Source organism: Melospiza georgiana, chromosome 2 (assembly GCF_028018845.1).
Source record: "Melospiza georgiana isolate bMelGeo1 chromosome 2, bMelGeo1.pri, whole genome shotgun sequence".
Taxonomy (NCBI): domain Eukaryota; kingdom Metazoa; phylum Chordata; class Aves; order Passeriformes; family Passerellidae; genus Melospiza; species Melospiza georgiana.
In genome coordinates this window covers 92,433,255-92,453,163 of record NC_080431.1, presented here as the reverse complement: position 1 = coordinate 92,453,163, position 19,909 = coordinate 92,433,255, and the positions used below count along the sequence as shown (strand labels likewise).

At 39.8% G+C, this 19,909-nt stretch overlaps 1 protein-coding gene across 1 annotated transcript in view; it reads right to left on the bottom strand.

Annotated features, from left to right (window-relative positions):
- Positions 1-19,909, bottom strand: part of LOC131096935 (uncharacterized) — an 82,704-nt gene that overhangs the window by 39,565 nt on the left and 23,230 nt on the right. The window contains exons 14-19 of the mRNA XM_058045569.1: positions 19,598-19,656; positions 18,335-18,442; positions 17,512-17,572; positions 15,057-16,621; positions 14,502-14,565; positions 14,261-14,348 (exon numbers count right to left, since the gene is read on the bottom strand). Of these exons, the coding sequence (XP_057901552.1) occupies positions 14,261-14,348; positions 14,502-14,565; positions 15,057-16,621; positions 17,512-17,572; positions 18,335-18,442; positions 19,598-19,656 (1,945 nt within the window). The remainder of the gene's footprint in view (positions 1-14,260; positions 14,349-14,501; positions 14,566-15,056; positions 16,622-17,511; positions 17,573-18,334; positions 18,443-19,597; positions 19,657-19,909) is intronic.

Below are 19,909 nucleotides of genomic sequence, written 5' to 3'. Positions count from 1 at the left end.
CATATATATCTATAAACACCTCCTTTCCACATTTAATCAGTGCCACCAATAAATTATGTATTGTGGCTCTCAGGATGATCTTTAACAGCCTATCAACTATTTCCAAGGCATTTGTAATGCTGCCACATTCAAATTTAGCTTTATTCTTTTGGCGCTTCACCCTCCCTCTGCTTAAATAAGAAATCAAACAACCCAATTTTTTTTTAAACAAGTTTTGGGTAAGTTTTCAAATGACTACTGAATCCTTACATAAAAAAGCATGTTCAATATTTTTCCATCTTCAAGACATTAGAGAAAGACCTACATAAACTATCATATTGTCCTAGGTTGACTATATGATGCTTTTATCCCCAGTCATCTTTTTCTGTTTATGCTGAATAATAAGTTTTGCACCTTTAAGATGTGTTCCAGAGAGTGAAGGGGGCAGAGAAGGAGCGCGCAGTTTGCTTTCAGACTCTGCACTCACTCCTCCACATTCCTGCTCCTGGACTGTTTTGTCTGCAGATGGACAGACAGCAGGACAGAGCTCTCTTTTGCTTTTAGTTAGTTTATCTAGCTGAGGCAAAGAAGTTCCCTGGACTGTGGGCTTTTCCTTTTTCCCTTTTCTTTGGACCTGTTCAAACCTGCTCTGGACTGAACACCCAGGGGAGCACCAGCAGCTGCACCTGTGGCCCACCGGGCCGGGCCTGGCCTGCGACATTTCCAGCACTGAGGGACTGATCAGAGACTGAGTGAGCTGAGCTGCTGCCTGGGGAGGGGACTTTCTGAGTTTGTCATCTCTTTTGGAGCAGCAAGGGGGTTTATTGATTAATATTGTTTAGGTTTTAGTGCTTAATAAACAGATTTTTCCACTTTTCTCCAAGGAGGTATTTTCACGGATGGGTTGGGGGGAGGGGCCAATTGAATCTGCTTTCCTAGATGGGCCCCTTTGGGGTTCTCTCCCAAATTTGCCCTGAATCAGGAAAAATACATCTACTGGCGCCCAATGCATGGCTTGAGAAAGTGGAAAAAAAGCTCTATTGATTGCATGTTGGTTGTGCTTGCTCTGTAGTGAGTTAAAGCAGTCAGTAGCCATTTTGCTTGAATTCGTAATGTCTCTTGGGGTGGAGGCCTTCATGTGGTTCTGGTCTAGAATGGTTTTTTTTGAGGTTTCAATACCTTTCTGATCACTAGGATTATTGTACCTAACACGTAATCTTTACAGTAGAGGGGCACGGATTGGAATAGCTGTTGTGCTGGCCTTGGTGATAATGATTTATAGGGCATTTACAAAGATACTGGAGTCTGTTTATGATATTTATGGTTTATGGTTTCTTTGTCCTACCCTGCATCCCAGTTCCAGTAGTGTTTTGGGAATTTATTAGTAATTTCACCCAGTTTGTTAGAGGAAGAGCAGGAATGAGGCTTTCCAGCTTTTCCTTTCCATCTTCTCCTTCAAATTTGTTATGTCACTTTTTGAGAATGTTCAGTTTCCCCTGAATGCTAAAGAGACCGTCTTTCTGGTATTTAATCTGGTAAGCTTCCTCTATATGGTCTGCAGCTTCTCTAGAATGAGGGCTGAGATGTCCAGAGGAGCCAATGAGACCCCTGACTCAGAAGCAGACACAGGTGTGGAAAATCCTGAGTGGTGTGGAGAATGGGAAAATATAGGCCAAACCCTGAAGGAATTTTCTGATCCTGTAAACAGGGATTTTCCATGTGAACAAATCCAGACCCCTGCTGAGGTGGGGAAAAGTGCCATGATAACTAAAGAGAAAAGGCTCATTGCAATAGGAAAGAAAAGTACCATGATGACTCTAAAGAAAGAAGGCTCATTGCAATAAGTTGGGCCCTGGCCTATGCTTATCGCACTCTGTAGGGCAGCAGACAGAGGCAGGGGGGCAGGGAGATAAAGCAGCAGCTACCGCAATCACTCAGGCTGCAGCCAACACCCCAGGCTCGAAGCCAGCAGATAAACCAGATAATGAGCCTAAGCCACTGGCAGTTGCTGCAGGAAGAAAGCACACAAGCAAAACCAATCAGCCAGTGACCGATGATGATGATCCAGGGGAAGGACCTTCAACACCAACTGATACAAAAGCCAAAGTTATCCCAACTGACACAGCATCAGAAGCCACTATTGAGTCTTATTCCCTGAAGGACCTTTGTGGCCTAAGAAAGGATTACACTCAAAGACCCAATGGATCTCCAATTAGCTGGTTAGTCCATCTCTGGGATGCTGCAGGCATTCTGGACAGTACTGAAGCGAGGCATTTGGGATCCCTGTCACAGGATCCTGTCATTGACTAAGTAATGATGAGGGGGGCTAATCCACACAGCCTCTGGGCATGGGTCCTGGGAAGTGTAGCACAAACGTACCTGTGTGCAGAAAATCTCTGTATGCAGCAAACCCAGTGGAAGACCATAGAACAAGGGATTCAACGCTTGAGGGAAATGGCAGTGGCAGAGATTGTCTTCTCAGATGACGTAAACACTCTAAATCCAGACTTGGTACCATGCACATCTGTGATGTGGAGAAAACTTGTACAACTTGGGCCACAAGAATATGCTTCTGCTTTAGAATAATGAAGCGGGATGATGTTGAGGAGACTGTGCTGGATATGGCAAAGAAGCTCTGAGCATATGCAGATGCTGTGCATGGCCCAACACATGCCAGAATCGCAGCAGTGGAAACACGTCTGCAGAAATTAGACAAGATGGAGGAGAATCACAAGAAACTGAGGGAGGAGATTAAAGAGGACTTTCTCCAAATCTCGGCAGTACAGATCAGAAGTTCTGGTACTCAATGGAGACGTTCCCCAGATGAGAAGGTACACCCCACGAGCTGAGCTGTGGCTGTTCCTGCGTGATTGCGGAGAAAACACAAGGAGATGGGATGGAAAACCTACTGCTGCTCTGGCACAACGGCTGCTTGAACTGAAGACTCAGAGAGGAAGTTCCAAAAGGGAAGCAGCTCCAGTGGCCAGTAACGAACTGTCACATATGATGATAATGACAATAATTTCGATCCCCTGGAAGGAACCTCCAAGACATATGCCCAGGCAAAGAAGGATAACCAGGCTTAGAGGGGCCCTGCCTCTTGCCAGATAGAGGCTAGGGAAAACCGTGTTTTTTGGACTGTGTGGATTCGTTGGCCTGGCACATCTGAACCACAAGAATATAAAGCTTTGGTTGATACTGGTGCGCAATGCACATTAATCCCATTGAGACATGTGGGGACAGAGTCTGTTTCTATTGCTGGTGTGACAGTGGGATCACAGGATTTCACTTTGGTGGAAGCTGATGTGAGTCTGACTGGAAATGAATGGAAGAAACACTATTGTGACTGGCCCAGAGGCACCATGCGTTTTAGGCATAGACTTCCTCCGAAGTGAGTATTTCAAAGACCCAAAGGGACTCAGATGGGCATTTGGAATAGCTGCTGTACAGACAGAGGATGTCAAGCAATTGAATACCTTGCCTGGAATGTCAGAAAACCCATCTGCAGTAGGACTTCTGAAGGTGGAAGAGCAATGAATGCCAACTGCCACTTCAACAGTGCACCGCCGACAGTACCGAACAAACTGAGATGCCGTGATCCCCATCCACAAAATGATCCATGAGCTGGAGAGCCAAGGGGTGGTCAGCAAAACCCACTCACCCTTCAACAGCCCCACTTGGCCTGTGTGTAAATCTGAAGAAGAATGGAGATTGACTGTGGACTATCGTGGCTTGAATTAAGTGACTCCACCGCTGAGCGCTGCTGTGCCGGACATGCTGGAACTCCAGTACGAGCTTGAGTCCAAGGCAGCAAGGTGGTATGCCACTATAGACATTGCCAATGAGTTTTTCTCCATTCCTCTGGCAGCAGAATGCAGGCCTCAGTTGGCTTTCACCTGGAGGGGAGTGCAGTACACCTGGAACCGACTGCCCCAGGGGTGGAGCACAGCCCCACCATCTGCCATGGACTGATCCAGGCTGCACTGGAAAAGGGTGAGGCTCCAGATTATCTGCAATATATTGATAACATCATTGTGTGGGGGAAGATGGCAGCAGAAGTGTTTGAGAAAGGAGAGAGGATCATCCAGATTCTCCTGAAAACCGGCTTTCCCATCAAGAAGAGCAAAGTCAAGGGACCTGCTCAAGAGATCCAGTTTCTGGGAGTGAAGTGGCAAGATGGACGGCGTCAGATTCCCACCGATGTCATCAACAAGATCACAGCAATGTCTCCACCATCCAGCAAGAAGGAAACACAAGCTTTCCTAGGTGCCATAGGTTTTTTGGAGGATGCATACTCCTGAGTACAGTCAGATTGTGAGCTCTCTTTACCTGGTCACCTGTAAGAAGAATGAGTTCCACTGGGGCCCTGATCAGCAACAAGCCTTTGCACAGATCAAGCAGGAGATCGCTCATGCAGTAGCCCTTGGCCCGGTCAGGACAGGACCAGAGGTGAAGAAAGTGCTCTACTCTGCAGCTGGGAACAGTGGCTTGTCCTGGAGCCTTTGGCAGAAGGTGCCTAGGGAGATTCAGGGTCAACCACTGGGATTTTGGAGTCAAAGCTACAGAGGGTCTGAAGCCAACTACACTCCAACAGAGAAGGAAATTTTAGCAGCCTATGAAGGAGTCCAAGCCAGCTCACAGGTAATAGGCACTGAAGTGTTATAAGTAAAAGTTAAGTTAAATAAGGGTATAGTTCAATTATATTGTATTAATTATGTTATATTAATTGTATTATGCTAAAAGGGGGGGGCTTATTAGAATGTGCTAAGAGAAGGGTCCAGGGTTTGGTGGAACAGTGGTCTGGCGGGGCAAGGCAAGGTCGAAGATGGATTGGATGGAAGATCTGACCAATCATTCGAAGCCCTGCAGAAACGATTGGTCCAGAATGAATGGTGTTAAAGACTAATGAGAAGCCTGGAAATGGATCAATTGTCATGCAGATCCAAAATGGACCAATCCTGGACTCAAAAGGGGCTATAAATGGGGAGGAGTTTGGTTGGGTCAGGGTTCTTCTTTTTGGATACTTGTTTTTTCTGGGGAGAACCCAGTGCACTTGGGGTTAGTGCACTGTTTTGTTTTTGGCTCGTGGTGTGGGTGCCTGGGCTCACCCAGGGTACTCCATTCCTTGTAGCTATTTTGACAAATGAGAACCTCTTTCTCTGGAGAAAGTTTGGCCTCGTTCATATTCATAACAGAAGCACAACACCTCCTAGCACCCTGACTACCGGTGCTGGGGTGGATGTTCAAAGGCAACGTTCCTTCCACTCACCATGCCACCAGTGCTACAAGGAGCAAATGGAACAAGTGGATTGCTCTAATCACACAGTGTGCCCATATTGGACACCTGAATCACCCTGGGATTCTGGAAACAATTAAAACTGGCCTGAAGGTGAAAATTTTGGTCTCACTGATGAAGAGGAACAAGAAGTGACACGTGGTGAAGAAGCTCCACCATACAACCAACTGCCAGCAGAAGACACACGCTACGCTCTTTTTACTGATGGTTCTTGCCACATTGTGAGAATGAAACAAAAGTGGAAAGCAGCCATATGGAGCCCCACATAACAGGTTGCAGAGGCCACTGAAGGAGAAGGTGGATCAAGCCAACTTGCTGAAATCAAAGCCGTTCAACTGGCCCTGGACATTGCTGAGAGAGAGAAGTGGCCAAAGCTCTACCTTTATATTGATTCTTGGATGGTAGCCAATGCTCTGTGGGGATGGCTGGAGAGGTGGAAAGAGGCTAACTGGCAGCGGAGAGGAAAACCAAATTGGGCTGCTGATGAGTGGAAAGACATTGCTCCCAGGGTAGGGAGGCTACCTGTGAAGGTCTGCCATGCAGATGCCCATGTCCCCAAGAGTAGAGCTAATGAGGAACACTGAAATAATGAGGTAGACCAAGCTGCAAAGATAGGGGTGTCCAAGATAGACCTAGATTAGGAACACAAGGGAGAGATATCCCTAGCTTGATGGGCCCATGATCCCTCAGGCCACCAGGGCAGAGATGCCACCTATAAGTGAGCACGAGACCGAGGGGTGGATCTAACCATGGACAGTATTTCTCAGGTTATCCATGACTGTGAAACGTGTGCTGCCATCAAGCAGGCCAAGCGAGTGAAGCCCCTGTGGTATGGTGGGCGGTGGTCCAAGTACAAGTATGGGGAGGCCTGGCAGATTGACTACATCACACTGCCCCAGACAAGCCAGGGCAAGCGCTACATGCTGACCATGGTAGAAGTCACCACTGGATGGTTGGAAACCTCCCTGTGTCTCATGCCACGACCCGTAACACCATCCTGGGCCTTGAAAAGCAAGTCCTGTGGACACACGGTACCCCTGAGAGGACTGAGACCCATTTCAAGAACAGCCTTATCAACACTTGGGCTAGGGAACATGGCATTGAGTGGGTGTACCATATCTCCTACCACGCACCAGCTGCAGGCAAAGTGGAGAGGTACAATGGACTGCTACAAACCATCTTGAAAGCATTAGGTGGGGGATCTTTCAAAAACTGGGAGCAGCATCTAGCAAGAGCCACATGGTTAGTTAACACCCGAGGCTCTACTAACTGAGTGGGCCCTGCCCAATCTGAGCCTTTGCAGAGAGTAGATGGAGACAAAGTCTCAGTGGTACATGTCAGAGGTTTGTTAGGGAAGACAGTTTGGATTAATTCTGCCTTGAATACAGGCAAACCCATTTGTGGGGTTGTTTTTGCTCAGGGACCAGGTTGCACATGGTGGATAACGCAAAAAGATGGAAGAACATGATGTGTACCTAAGGAAGATCTGGTTGTTGGGTGAGACGTATGCGTAAGTTTTTTTTTTTTCTTTACTACCGTTGTCTAAATAGCTGTATATTGGATGCATAATGTATGTGTTTGTAGAGTTAGAATATATATTAGTTTTTAGTAGTAAGCTGACGATAAGGGGTGGAATGTCCTAGGTTGACTATATGATGCTTTTATCTCCAATCATCTTTTTCTGTTTATGCTGAATAATAAGTTTTGCACCTTTAAGATGTGTTCCAGAGAGTGAAGGAGGCGGAGGAGTGTGCAGTTTGTTTTCAGACCCTGCACTCACTCCTCCACATTCCTGCTCCTGGACTGTGTTGTCTGCAGATGGACGGACGGTGGGACAGAGATCTTTGCTCTTAGTTAGTTTAGCTAGCTGAGGCAGAGAAGTTCCCTGGACTGTGGGCTTTTCCTTTTTCCCTTTTCTTTGGACCTGTTCAAACCTGCTCTGGACTGAACACCCAGGGGAGCACCAGCAGCTGCACCTGTGGCCCACCGGGCCAGGCCTGGCCTGCGACATTTCCAGCACTGAGGGACTGATCAGAGACTGAGTGAGCTGAGCTGCTGCCTGGGGAGGGGACTTTCTGAGTTTGTCATCTCTTTTGGAGCAGCAAGGGGGTTTATTGATTAATATTGTTTAGGTTTTAGTGCTTAATAAACAGATTTTTCCACTTTTCTCCAAGGAGGTATTTTCACGGACGGGTTGGGGGGAGGGACCGATTGAATCTGCTTTCCTAGAGGAGCCCCTTTGGTGTTCTCTCCAAAATTTACTGTGAACCAGTTAAATTCTTTACATATAGAGCAAGTTACAACCAATTAAAACATAAGAAGAGGGGCTAGGTTCTAGGTTTACAATGTCTCAGTAACCTTTTCTGTTTTTCCACTGTTCCTTAAAAAAAAAATTTATAGCAAAGAGAAGCAGTGTAAAGCTTTTTTTTATTAATGGTAAGCTTAGCATTCAAGTACCAGTTCAATGGAACAGTGAAGAATGAGTAAAAAAGAGGAAATATGGTGGAAAAAGCAATACCGTTTGGAAGGTTAGAAGAATGGAACTCAAAACACAAGAGATCAGGTAGCACCATTGACATCTTTATAAGCTGAGGCAGATGTATTCCAGCAGCAATTATAGGATTTGATAAATCACTGCAGATGTACCTGGCTAAACATACCTGGTCCAGCAGTTAGCATCGTTAGGAGAAACAACAGACTTCTGCTTGTATCATACTTCTAAGAGTCTGCTGGCTCACATGGTGTAGGAGGATCAACTCTAAAACTAGCATCCAAAACCTGGCATTAGTAGAATCTTATCTTCCAGCACTTAAAAGGTTTTCCAAGAATGACCTCTTTAAATTATTTCAAAGTAATCTTCACAAAGACAATTTTGCTATGTTGAATCAACCAACTTACTTTCCCTTACCTGTCTGAGCTGCATTGAAGTTGCTATTTAGAAGTCATACCTAGATTCAGAACAGGTCCAAACCACAATTCCAGTTGACTTCAAAATTACTTTAGAACAGAAAACAATAAATTAATTATGCAATTTCTCAATAGTAGTGTATCAAGAAATACTGGGAAATAATTACCTCAACAAATCTAAGAGGAATATAGCTCAAAAATATATTCCCTACAGTGCATCCATGTCTGGAAAAGGAAGAAAAAAGAACCCCAAGAGCATTTCTAAAAGACAGTATTTTGCTACTGTCATGGAAAGACATGCAATATCCAAATTATGAAGGGTGGAATGTGTGTGCAGAAGTTCGTATTGCAGAGAAAACTTCACTAGAGCTGGCTTCTTGTCCTAAGAACAATACTTAAGATAACAAAATTCTGGTTGTAAGAGCTAAAATAAAACCCTCCTGTGTGTCTGGAAATAAAGTAAAGCCAAAGAAAACCAATTTCTTCCTTTTCTGAAGCTCAGAAAGCTAGGGGCAGTGCTGATAAAACAGCAAGTACCTGATCTGACACCACTAACACAATCCCCTTGCCAAGAAAGGACACATCAGTGAAAGCCTGTGGGACCCTCATACCTCATTCTCATGGATTTCTTCATGCAGATATACAAACTCCTCATGAGAATTCACATATATGAAATGAAATGTTGAAGGCAGGTATTTGTTCAGACCAGTTTTTTGTTTAGAATATATACTGTGTCATGTACAATTTTGTCAAAACACTGAATGCAATTATCAAATTTATTAAACAATATAAAATTTTATTGAACAATGAACTCTGGAAAATTTTAACATTAACATTGCATAGCAGACTCAAGTCATAGTATATAGCAATGATTTTTGGGTCTGTATTTATGCATTCAAAAAGAATGAATAGGCAGCCATTTAGGTTATGCCTTATTGTTAATACAGTGAGAATCAAAGCTTATCAGCAAATAAAAAGAATACAGATCACACTGTTGTTACAAATACCGTCAAATATAAACCTATTAAACAGTATAAAATTTTACTGAACAATGAACTCTGGAAAATTTTAACATTGACATTGCACAGCAGACTCAAGTCCTAGTATATAGCAATGATTTTTGGGTCTGTACTTATGCATTCAAAAAGGATGGATAGGCAGCCATTTAGGTTATGCCTTATTGTTAATACAGTGAGAATCAAAGCTTATCAGCAAATAAAAAGAATAGAGATCACACTGTTGTGACAAATATCGTCAAATATAAACCTATTAAACAGTATAAAATTTTATTGAACAATGAACTCTGGAAAATTTTAACATTGACATTGCATAGCAGACTCAAGTCCTAGTATATAGCAATGATTTTTGGGTCTGTACTTATGCATTCAAAAAGGATGGATAGGCAGCCATTTAGGTTATGCCTTATTGTTAATACAGTGAGAATCAAAGCTTATCAGGAATTAAAAAGAATACAGATCACACTGTTGTGACAAATATCGTCAAATATAAACCTATTAAACAGTATAAAATTTTACTGAACAATGAACTCTGGAAAATTTTAACATTGACATTGCACAGCAGACTCAAGTCCTAGTATATAGCAATGATTTTTGGGTCTGTACTTATGCATTCAAAAAGAATGAATAGGCAGCCATTTAGGTTATGCCTTATTGTTAATACAGTGAGAATCAAAGCTTATCAGCAAATAAAAAGAATAGAGATCACACTGTTGTTACAAATACCGTCAAATATAAACCTATTAAACAGTATAAAATTTTACTGAACAATGAACTCTGGAAAATTTTAACATTGACATTGCATAGCAGACTCAAGTCCTAGTATATAGCAATGATTTTTGGGTCTGTACTTATGCATTCAAAAAGGATGGATAGGCAGCCATTTAGGTTATGCCTTATTGTTAATACAGTGAGAATCAAAGCTTATCAGCAAATAAAAAGAATAGAGATCACACTGTTGTGACAAATATCGTCAAATATAAACCTATTAAACAGTATAAAATTTTATTGAACAATGAACTCTGGAAAATTTTAACATTGACATTGCATAGCAGACTCAAGTCCTAGTATATAGCAATGATTTTTGGGTCTGTACTTATGCATTCAAAAAGAATGAATAGGGAGCCATTTAGGTTATGCCTTATTGTTAATACAGTGAGAATCAAAGCTTATCAGCAAATAAAAAGAATACAGATCACACTGTTGTTACAAATACCGTCAAATATAAACCTATTAAACAGTATAAAATTTTACTGAACAATGAACTCTGGAAAATTTTAACATTGACATTGCACAGCAGACTCAAGTCCTAGTATATAGCAATGATTTTTGGGTCTGTACTTATGCATTCAAAAAGGATGGATAGGCAGCCATTTAGGTTATGCCTTATTGTTAATACAGTGAGAATCAAAGCTTATCAGCAAATAAAAAGAATAGAGATCACACTGTTGTGACAAATATCGTCAAATATAAACCTATTAAACAGTATAAAATTTTACTGAACAATGAACTCTGGAAAATTTTAACATTGACATTGCATAGCAGACTCAAGTCCTAGTATATAGCAATGATTTTTGGGTCTGTACTTATGCATTCAAAAAGGATGGATAGGCAGCCATTTAGGTTATGCCTTATTGTTAATACAGTGAGAATCAAAGCTTATCAGCAAATAAAAAGAATAGAGATCACACTGTTGTGACAAATATCGTCAAATATAAACCTATTAAACAGTATAAAATTTTACTGAACAATGAACTCTGGAAAATTTTAACATTGACATTGCATAGCAGACTCAAGTCATAGTATATAGCAATGACTTTTGGGTCTGTACTTATGCATTCAAAAAGAATGGATAGGCAGCCATTTAGGTTATGCCTTATTGTTAATACAGTGAGAATCAAAGCTTATCAGCAAATAAAAAGAATAGAGATCACACTGTTGTGACAAATATCGTCAAATATAAACCTATTAAACAGTATAAAATTTTACTGAACAATGAACTCTGGAAAATTTTAACATTGACATTGCACAGCAGACTCAAGTCCTAGTATATAGCAACGATTTTTGGGTCTGTACTTATGCATTCAAAAAGAATGGATAGGCAGCCATTTAGGTTATGCCTTAATACAGTGAGAATCAAAGCTTATCAGCAAATAAAAAGAATACAGATCACACTGTTGTGACAAATATCGTCAAATATAAACCTATTAAACAGTATAAAATTTTACTGAACAATGAACTCTGGAAAATTTTAACATTGACATTGCACAGCAGACTCAAGTCCTAGTATATAGCAATGACTTTTGGGTCTGTACTTATGCATTCAAAAAGAATGGATAGGCAGCCATTTAGGTTATGCCTTATTGTTAATACAGTGAGAATCAAAGCTTATCAGCAAATAAAAAGAATAGAGATCACACTGTTGTGACAAATATCGTCAAATATAAACCTATTAAACAGTATAAAATTTTACTGAACAATGAACTCTGGAAAATTTTAACATTGACATTGCATAGCAGACTCAAGTCCTAGTATATAGCAATGATTTTTGGGTCTGTACTTATGCATTCAAAAAGAATAGATAGGCAGCCATTTAGGTTATGCCTTATTGTTAATACAGTGAGAATCAAAGCTTATCAGCAAATAAAAAGTATACAGACCACACTGTTATTACAAATACCGTCAAATATATAAATCCAACTTAGCCATCAATTGAGTACGATGTGCCCTGTTAAAAGGGATGAACCTTTTCCCAAAGATTTGAACTACAATGAAGTATAAATCAGAACTATTTGTGTATTGCTTACATATAATTATACATCCTTGATTCTTGGAAGAAACAACATTGAATAAAACCCAACCTATATAAAACTTTTTTAACTGTAACAGTGCATTAATGCTTCTTGGTGAGCTTTAACCAGAGAGTCATCCAAGGCATTCCTACAACTGGTCTTTCCCATCAGTGTAGCTTAGTTTTCTGTATACTCTAAGGAAAAAAAACCCAAAACCTTTGTTTAGATGACAGAGGAAATTACACAGAAATACTGTATATTTGCTGAAACTCCAGTGAACAGGATGAAATTGAAACAAATTGTCAAAGCAAGGTATCTGAACATCTTGACTGTCAAGAGCAGCAGGGCTCCTTGTCTGCTTTCCTATGTGCTTTCACATGGAGAGAAAGCTTTTCATGCTATGTCATTTTAATCCCTCAGTAGTGCTACTAGATCAATCTAAGTTATGTATATCTATTAAACTTTGAGATGTAATCTTGCAATGTATTCAGAACTAGATAAAAGGTAAAGATATAAGTGAGAACACCTTGCATATTACTTAAGAAATTGCATAGATTTTCTCTCCTATTTTGAACTAATTTTGTTTATATCTGACAATTAAGTATAGCAGTAAAGCTGTAGGACAGCGTTCACACAGAGCTGTTATGAACATTTATGTTATGTTATTAGTTATGAACATTTCCTTTTCAGAAATCTCTTTCATAATCATCTTCTAGATAAAGGCAATCTGGGTCCAGATAGAAAAACATTATTCTTTTTCTTTTCACAACCATTCATTAGAAAATAGAGTATTTTTCCACATGGCTTAGGCATTGAATGTCTGAGGGATCTGAAGCCATTAAAAAGCTTCACTGCTGGGAACCATAGAAAGCTAACCATATCACACTACAGGCCTCAGGAAGCTTTCCAGCTCACAGTCTGTTTTGGCTACAAATCAGCAAACATATCTTTGTGTAATTAAAGAAGAAAGAAATAGATTTTATTCCAGATGACTTGGAAAAAAACTCTGAAATCTTGATTCCTCTACTTATAGGCATTAAATAAAGAAAACCCATTTCATTTAAAACAGTAACTAATCTAACAGGAATGGCTGTTTTGTATGGGGAGACAGGATAATGTAGTGAGGAAAAACAAAAGGGAATCAAAGAACTGAGAAGATCTTTGCTCAGTTAAGTGGGCATACTTAACATCACAGAAACATCCTTGCACACTCATCAGCTTGTCTCCAATCTTTCATTATATACTAAATAATCAAAATATAATCTTTATCAATATTGTATGTATTTGTAAGCCTCTAAATTTCAATTCCATCTTTGCTTAAACTGAAACTTGATTTCTTTACATCATTGAACTTCTTTTCTGGGTAAATTCTCCATACAAGTAGTTTAAAAAATGCTTTCAGCCTTCCTTTGACCTTCCAATTCAAACATGGTCAGTTAATGCTGATACCAGCCATATGATGATCTCAAGCATAGTGAAAATATTTCTTGACTGAGCTTGGGAAGCCAGCATAATGTTTGGTGAAAAATTACACTTATGGCAAAAAAGCATGTTAAAAATGTTTTGGTAAATAAAATCAGGAATTTTTTAGAAAGCTTTTAATGATTTAAAAATTTTTGGAATATAAAATGTTTGTAATTAAAAATTTAAGAGATCTGAAGCTTGATACTCCTTTAAAAGTTACTTATTTTCTATGAAAACCAGACATTTTAGGCCACTATTCAGGGAACTGGAAAGAGGGTCCTGCTTCCAGAGATCTAAGTACACTGCCAGTAGCGATAATAGCAGGAGGAGAGGATCTCTGATATGTTCCAAACAGAGCCACCGCTTGTTCACACAGAGCCAAAACGCAGCTAATGATGCCCATCTGCACAGAGGCCAGCTTTGGCAAGTTCTTTTAAATAATAATATGCTGCACTTCTCTCTGAGAGGACTTGTCAGCTTAAAACAGAGCCACAATCAAAACAATTCTGCAGCATATCTAAAACAATAAATGCCTCTATAATGAACACCAGATAGGAATTACAGTAGGTATTCAGTCAGGTCATCTTACTGTCTTGTGCTCAGCAGCTCTCCTTGCTGGAATCTGGCTAGTTTTGACCACAGACACTTGCCTCTCAGTGTTCAAGTCTGCAGCTGTGATTAGCTTGGGCTCTCCCACACTCATTTTCATTCTACAAAATTATGCATGTCACCTCCATATCTTTAATGCAGGCGTAGAGGAGTAAGAATTCATTTTGAAATCTCTTTTAAAAAGAGGCTATTATTACCTTGAGTGACGCTCGCTCCCACTTCTGAGAGAGCTGCGATTCTCCATAGCCCCAGGCCAACCAGAGTGTGCACCTGCAGTCCCAGATTCTGGTATGAAAAGGGTGGGAACAATGCTGAGTAGCATGAACATTACAGAATGTTGTTTAAGTATTAGCCTATTTAAACGTTGGAAGTACTTCAATGGGCAAATTTCCTTAAGAAAATACTCTTGCATGAATTAATAAAGGGTCTGAAACTAACCTTGCAGGGAAGTGCCAGAGATACCAAGAGAACTTTGTTGTGAAGAATCATGAGATCCAAAGCCCTGAAAATAAAGCAGCAACATATAACATTCATTAAAAGATATACTGTTTCACAGCTTGCCTCAGAAGAAATTACTGTGAATTGAAAAGAAGTGTCTGATTTAAATCAAAAAGTTTAATGATTCCTGTGAAACCCTATAAAGATTGTTTTACCTTGTCCATCTATAAAATTAATGTCATTATTTCAAAAGGATAACTCCATAACTAAGTCAATATTTGGGACTATTTTTTCCAGTGACATTGTCTATTAAAATGGAGTAAAAACTTTCATTTATACCATTTCAAATTTATTAAATATGGAGAGCTTCATCACATGGATCCAGAAGATCTGACATCCCCAAGCCCCCAGAGCTGTAAACGATCCCTACTGACCAAAAAGCACCGTAAGTATGCTACCCGTAGTTAAAACAGCTTGCAGCTCTCACACATTCTTAAGCCCTTCTCCAAGTACCTAAAGGTGCACAGTTTTTTTTCCCCCAAGCTCCTTAAATACCTGACAATGAAAGTTGCGATCAGCAAAAACGCTGGGCTGGCTACAGTTGTATGTGCTCAAAAAATCCATGCCACTTGTCTGAAGATTACCCTCTTTGCTGCGGGAAATCTCCTGACATTTGCTTGAAGAAGAACAATATTCCGGTTTAAATTTCAGTCGCTTTACTGGTGAACAAAGAGGATGGTTTTGAAAATTTCCTGCTCTTTTAGCACTGGAAATTGAAGAATAAGTTCTAACAGGAGAATTAACAAGAGCATTTACAGTTTCAGGCATCTGTATTTCTTCATATTTCCTGAAATTTGAAGCTCTCTGAAGCCCAGGAAATTTTGGAACAGACTTCCCACACAGTTTCTCCAATTCTGTATCACGCTGTTTAAGGGACCTCTCAGAATCACTTAGATTACTCCTCACTAATGTTCCTTTCTCTTCATGGCTCTGTGAGTTTAAAAGAGGTCTTGTCGATGTCGAAGGCTTCAAGTATTCCCCAGAAATCACTCTGTAGTAGAGTTTGTCAAATGCAGCATCTATTTCTTCGTCCCTCTTTGAAGAATTCTGCTTCCAGGAGGAAAATGACTCTTTGTGCTGGGAAGAAGTTATTTTTTGAGGCCATATGAACGAAGTATTTGTTGATCTTGCAGGAGAAAAATTTATGGTAGATACAGAATTGTCTCTATTGCCATGGGAACTGCAAGCACATGAACACAACTCCGAGGTACCAACACAAAAGTCTGCTTTCTGAGTCTTACTCTCTTTTACAAGATGAAACGCTCTTGAATCTGAACTGGCAGCAGATGTTCTAAAACTGGGTTCTGAGAAAAGTTTGTAAGTAAATTTTTCACCTTCTATGTATTCTGAATTCTTTGGTGAGGCAATAGTCTGTAATTTATCTTCAACTAGAAATGTCTCTTCCATTCTATCCATAACATCAGGAAAAGCAGTATGTTTGCAGACTTCTTGACTTTTTCCAGATGCCAAATGTTGTTCTAAACTTGAGTCAGAGTAGTGCATTTTGGTTTCATTTGTATCAGCACAAGCATAAGACCCCAGAGCAGATGAATTACTAATGGGACAACTGTCAGAAGAGAATTCTCTTCTCTCATTTCCGAAAGTTGGATTTTGGTTGTCTTCACTTCTACGGCTACACATGCTGTGGGATGCCTTCTTTGGTTTCCGTTTACAAGACCCGGACTCTCTCATTTTGTCTACAGTAACATTGAGCTTTGGTCTTCTAGAATGCCGTCTCTTGGACCTTAAGTGTCCAAACATGTACTTCAACACTTTTCTCTGAGAATGCTTTGTCATAAGCTCTGCAAGTATCGCTACCATTGCTGGATATAAGGCTGAAAGATCTGTACTGCTGAAGGAGCATCCCTCATCTGCAGACTGGTATCCTCCAAGGATACTATCACATGAAGTCATGTTCACTTCCGGACAAGGTCGATGCCTGGGTGAGGCTACTGTATTTGATGGAAGGGGAACAGCAGAATGTTGTAACTGTGGATATTTGGATGAAGAACATTCATTTGAAAACTCTAGCTTCTTTCTGCAAACACCAGCTCGATTGCCTATTTCATAAAAACCAAAAGCCAAACAAAAAAACTACAGTGAGTCAAAAAAAAACAAAACCAAAAAATCCAAACCTATTAAAGCACTTACAATAATATATTGTATAACTTCAAATAAACTGCATATGATTCAGATAAAGTTACTGATTATTAAAAAAAAAACCTAATACACTTCTAATTATATAGACTTCACATACTAAAGAGGAAAGAAGTTAAATGTTGGAAAACAGCATTATTCAAATAGCATAATATGCAGATATTCACTGCAGAAGAAAACTTCTTTGCAATTTTGTGAAACCTGGTCAGAAGTAAAAGTCTTATCCCAAAGGTTTTGTTACCTATTTGCTGTGCTCCTTGAAAGCTTTGTATTGGCTGGCAAAAGTGCAGCTTTTGTTTTCTTAAATCATGATGAAAATATTGCTTTCAGTAGTTGTTAAGCCTAAAATATTTATACCAAAACTCATAGGATTGCAATGAGACTGAGAAGCTTCTGACCAAAGTTCGCTGACAAAGTACCACTTTGACTACCAGCTGTCAGCAGACTCCAAGCACCAGTATTACATTCCTTGAGTTTAAAATAATCACAAGTAAAAACCACTGCCTACAGTGAGCTAAATGTAGCTGAATTTTAAACTATGCATATTAGTTCCTGAGGCTGCATGGGAAAAGTTGGATTTATACAGACAATTTATTTGCTTTCTGTTTTCAAAAAAGATTTTGCCATAAGACAAATCATGACTGACTTTCCTCTAAAATCCTGCCTATTAAAATTTCAAACTGGATAATTAATGCCTTTGTTTACAAGAAATTAAATATTTCTCTTAATGAATTTCAATAAAACCAATTTCAAACAAATACATTTGAACAACAGACAAAAGACTTAATTGTACCAAGTAGTTCTTGCCCTGGCAAAGTTGAACGACGACTTTTTGACGAACTTGGAGTTGGTATCTGAAAAACATAAAAAGAAAAAAACAATCTAACATTCTGAGCTTTTTGCATGCTAAACATATCATCAAAACCTTACTTGTGACTTCCTTGCCTCTTGCTGTTCTGGGTCATGTACAGTTATGGCCTTTTAAGGGCTCAGCCAAGTTCAGACAAAATAGAAAACATCTAGTCTAAGGCTTCAGTAGGAAGTTTTAGGAGTTACTAGTTTATTCTTGGAAAGCTATTCATCATTTTTTCAACTTATACATTGCATGTCATGTACTAATCCCTACCCCAAAGATAAGAATTTATCCATGGATATATAGCTACACACACACACACACACACACTTGAGTAATCTACACATCTCTGGCAGCTCCAGCAGAAAAGAGAAGCTGTATCCTGACACTTCACCTCTGACCTTCCTTGCTCCCCAAATCAAAACAAAGCTAATTCTTTTGCTTTGAGCCTCCACAAAGCTCAGATTTACACTTTTAAGAAAACTGACAGCTCAAAGATCAACCTGCACATCAGGGCTCCAAGAATAACATATAAAAGTAAAAAAAAAAACGGAAAATACATTTCAAAAACATTGGCTCTGTTTCTTACATTTCATAGCTCTCAAAACCCCCAGATCCTACAATATCTACACAGACATCAAGCAGAAGAACAATGGGAGAAGCACAGAGAAGTTGTGTCAGAATGCATTTAACTGCTGCCCAGGTCAAGAGCTTTGATTTTATTCTAACTAGCTAATGACTTAGAATAGGAGAAATATCTTACCGTTATCCATTTGGGAATATTTCTCTCATCACCTTGTAATATCACATCCACTGGAACTCTTTTCTTCTTTCTTTCCTTCAGGTTTTGTCCATCATCTACATTCAGATTCTTAGAGGAAAACAAAATTATTAAAACACATAAAACTTATTGGCACAGGCAACTCCAAACTGACTATTCTGATTTACTGCAAACTAGTGTTCTTCAGATCACAATATATGCAACCTGCATAAAGTTATTTTTAATGTACACATTTTAAGCAAAAATCTGCCTCCACACGTGCCCCCCAGCAAAAAAAAAAAAACCCTATAATTCCATAGAAGGAACAATCTGTGAAGATATATAAAAAGGGATAATAAACAAGAATATTCAGGGAACAGCAAACACTGCCTTAAAGATCCTCTGATAAAAACCAACAAAAATCCCAAACAAATAAAGAAAGGAGAAAGAAAGAAAAATGGCTACAAAACTCTGACAATGACACCTGCAAATCTCTACTTGTATTCCCAACATCCTGTGGGAAGCCATATACAAATTAAGGCCTATTCTGCAACGACCCTCAATGTAGAACCTCAGAGAATTTTGTAATAAAAGGCAATTCATTAGTCAAACTGTCACTTTCTGAAGCAGATTCAATTAGCTGTTGTCAGAGAGTGGACACCAGCACAGTGCTAGACAAGTGAGGAAAGCAAATCCCATTTTTGGCAACGCTATTGAAGCTAGCAAACACCAGGTTTAAAATGGCTTCACAAACACAAAGTGCATGTTGTATTTTTCCTCAACACTGTAAATAGTCTGGCTAGACCTAACCATGGTCTAGTTTGGGAAGCAACAGCAGAAGATTCCAGCCTGCTTTTGTTATGGCAGCCATTACTGCTCATTTACCATTTCCTTCAAACCATGTAACCCACTTACGCTAGACCCCCAGGTGAACAACCATTCTTTTTATAAGCGTTTTCACCTTAAGATCCATCAGGTTTCTCTTTTTCCTTAGCTAGAAAAGCCTTTCTCAGGGCTGCCTGCTGATGCAGTACACTGTAGGCCTTTCTCTGGCCCACTGCTATTAGCAAGACAATAACATCACTTGTCATTGGTCTCTGTGACACTAATTATTGAACCCCTCACTTGCCAAAAATGTGCATTAAAATGCAGACAATATCAAGTCCTCCGCTGACTGCATCAGCTCATCAGGCAGGTGTAAACAACTCAAATAGTTAACAGCTTCCATTGAATGACTACATTCTATTGGACACCCAAAAGTTTTACCTTGAGATGAATTCCTCCAGATTTTCTTCCTACGGAGGCTACATCACCACCTTCTTCACCTGCAATTTGAAGGTAAATATTAAATCAAACATAGCTGAACTCAAAACAGAAATATTTTTAAGCACACACTCAGGGTTAAGAAACTTTGTTTGCCATCAGTTCTTTACGATTTATATTAAATACTTCAGGGAGTGAAACATTTTTAAAGCTCTTTCTTTTGAGGCTCTCCAAGATTCATTAATCATTAATGAACCATCCCCACTACATTCCTAAATATGCCAACAGGATTTTCTCTCACGCTTCCCCTTAGTA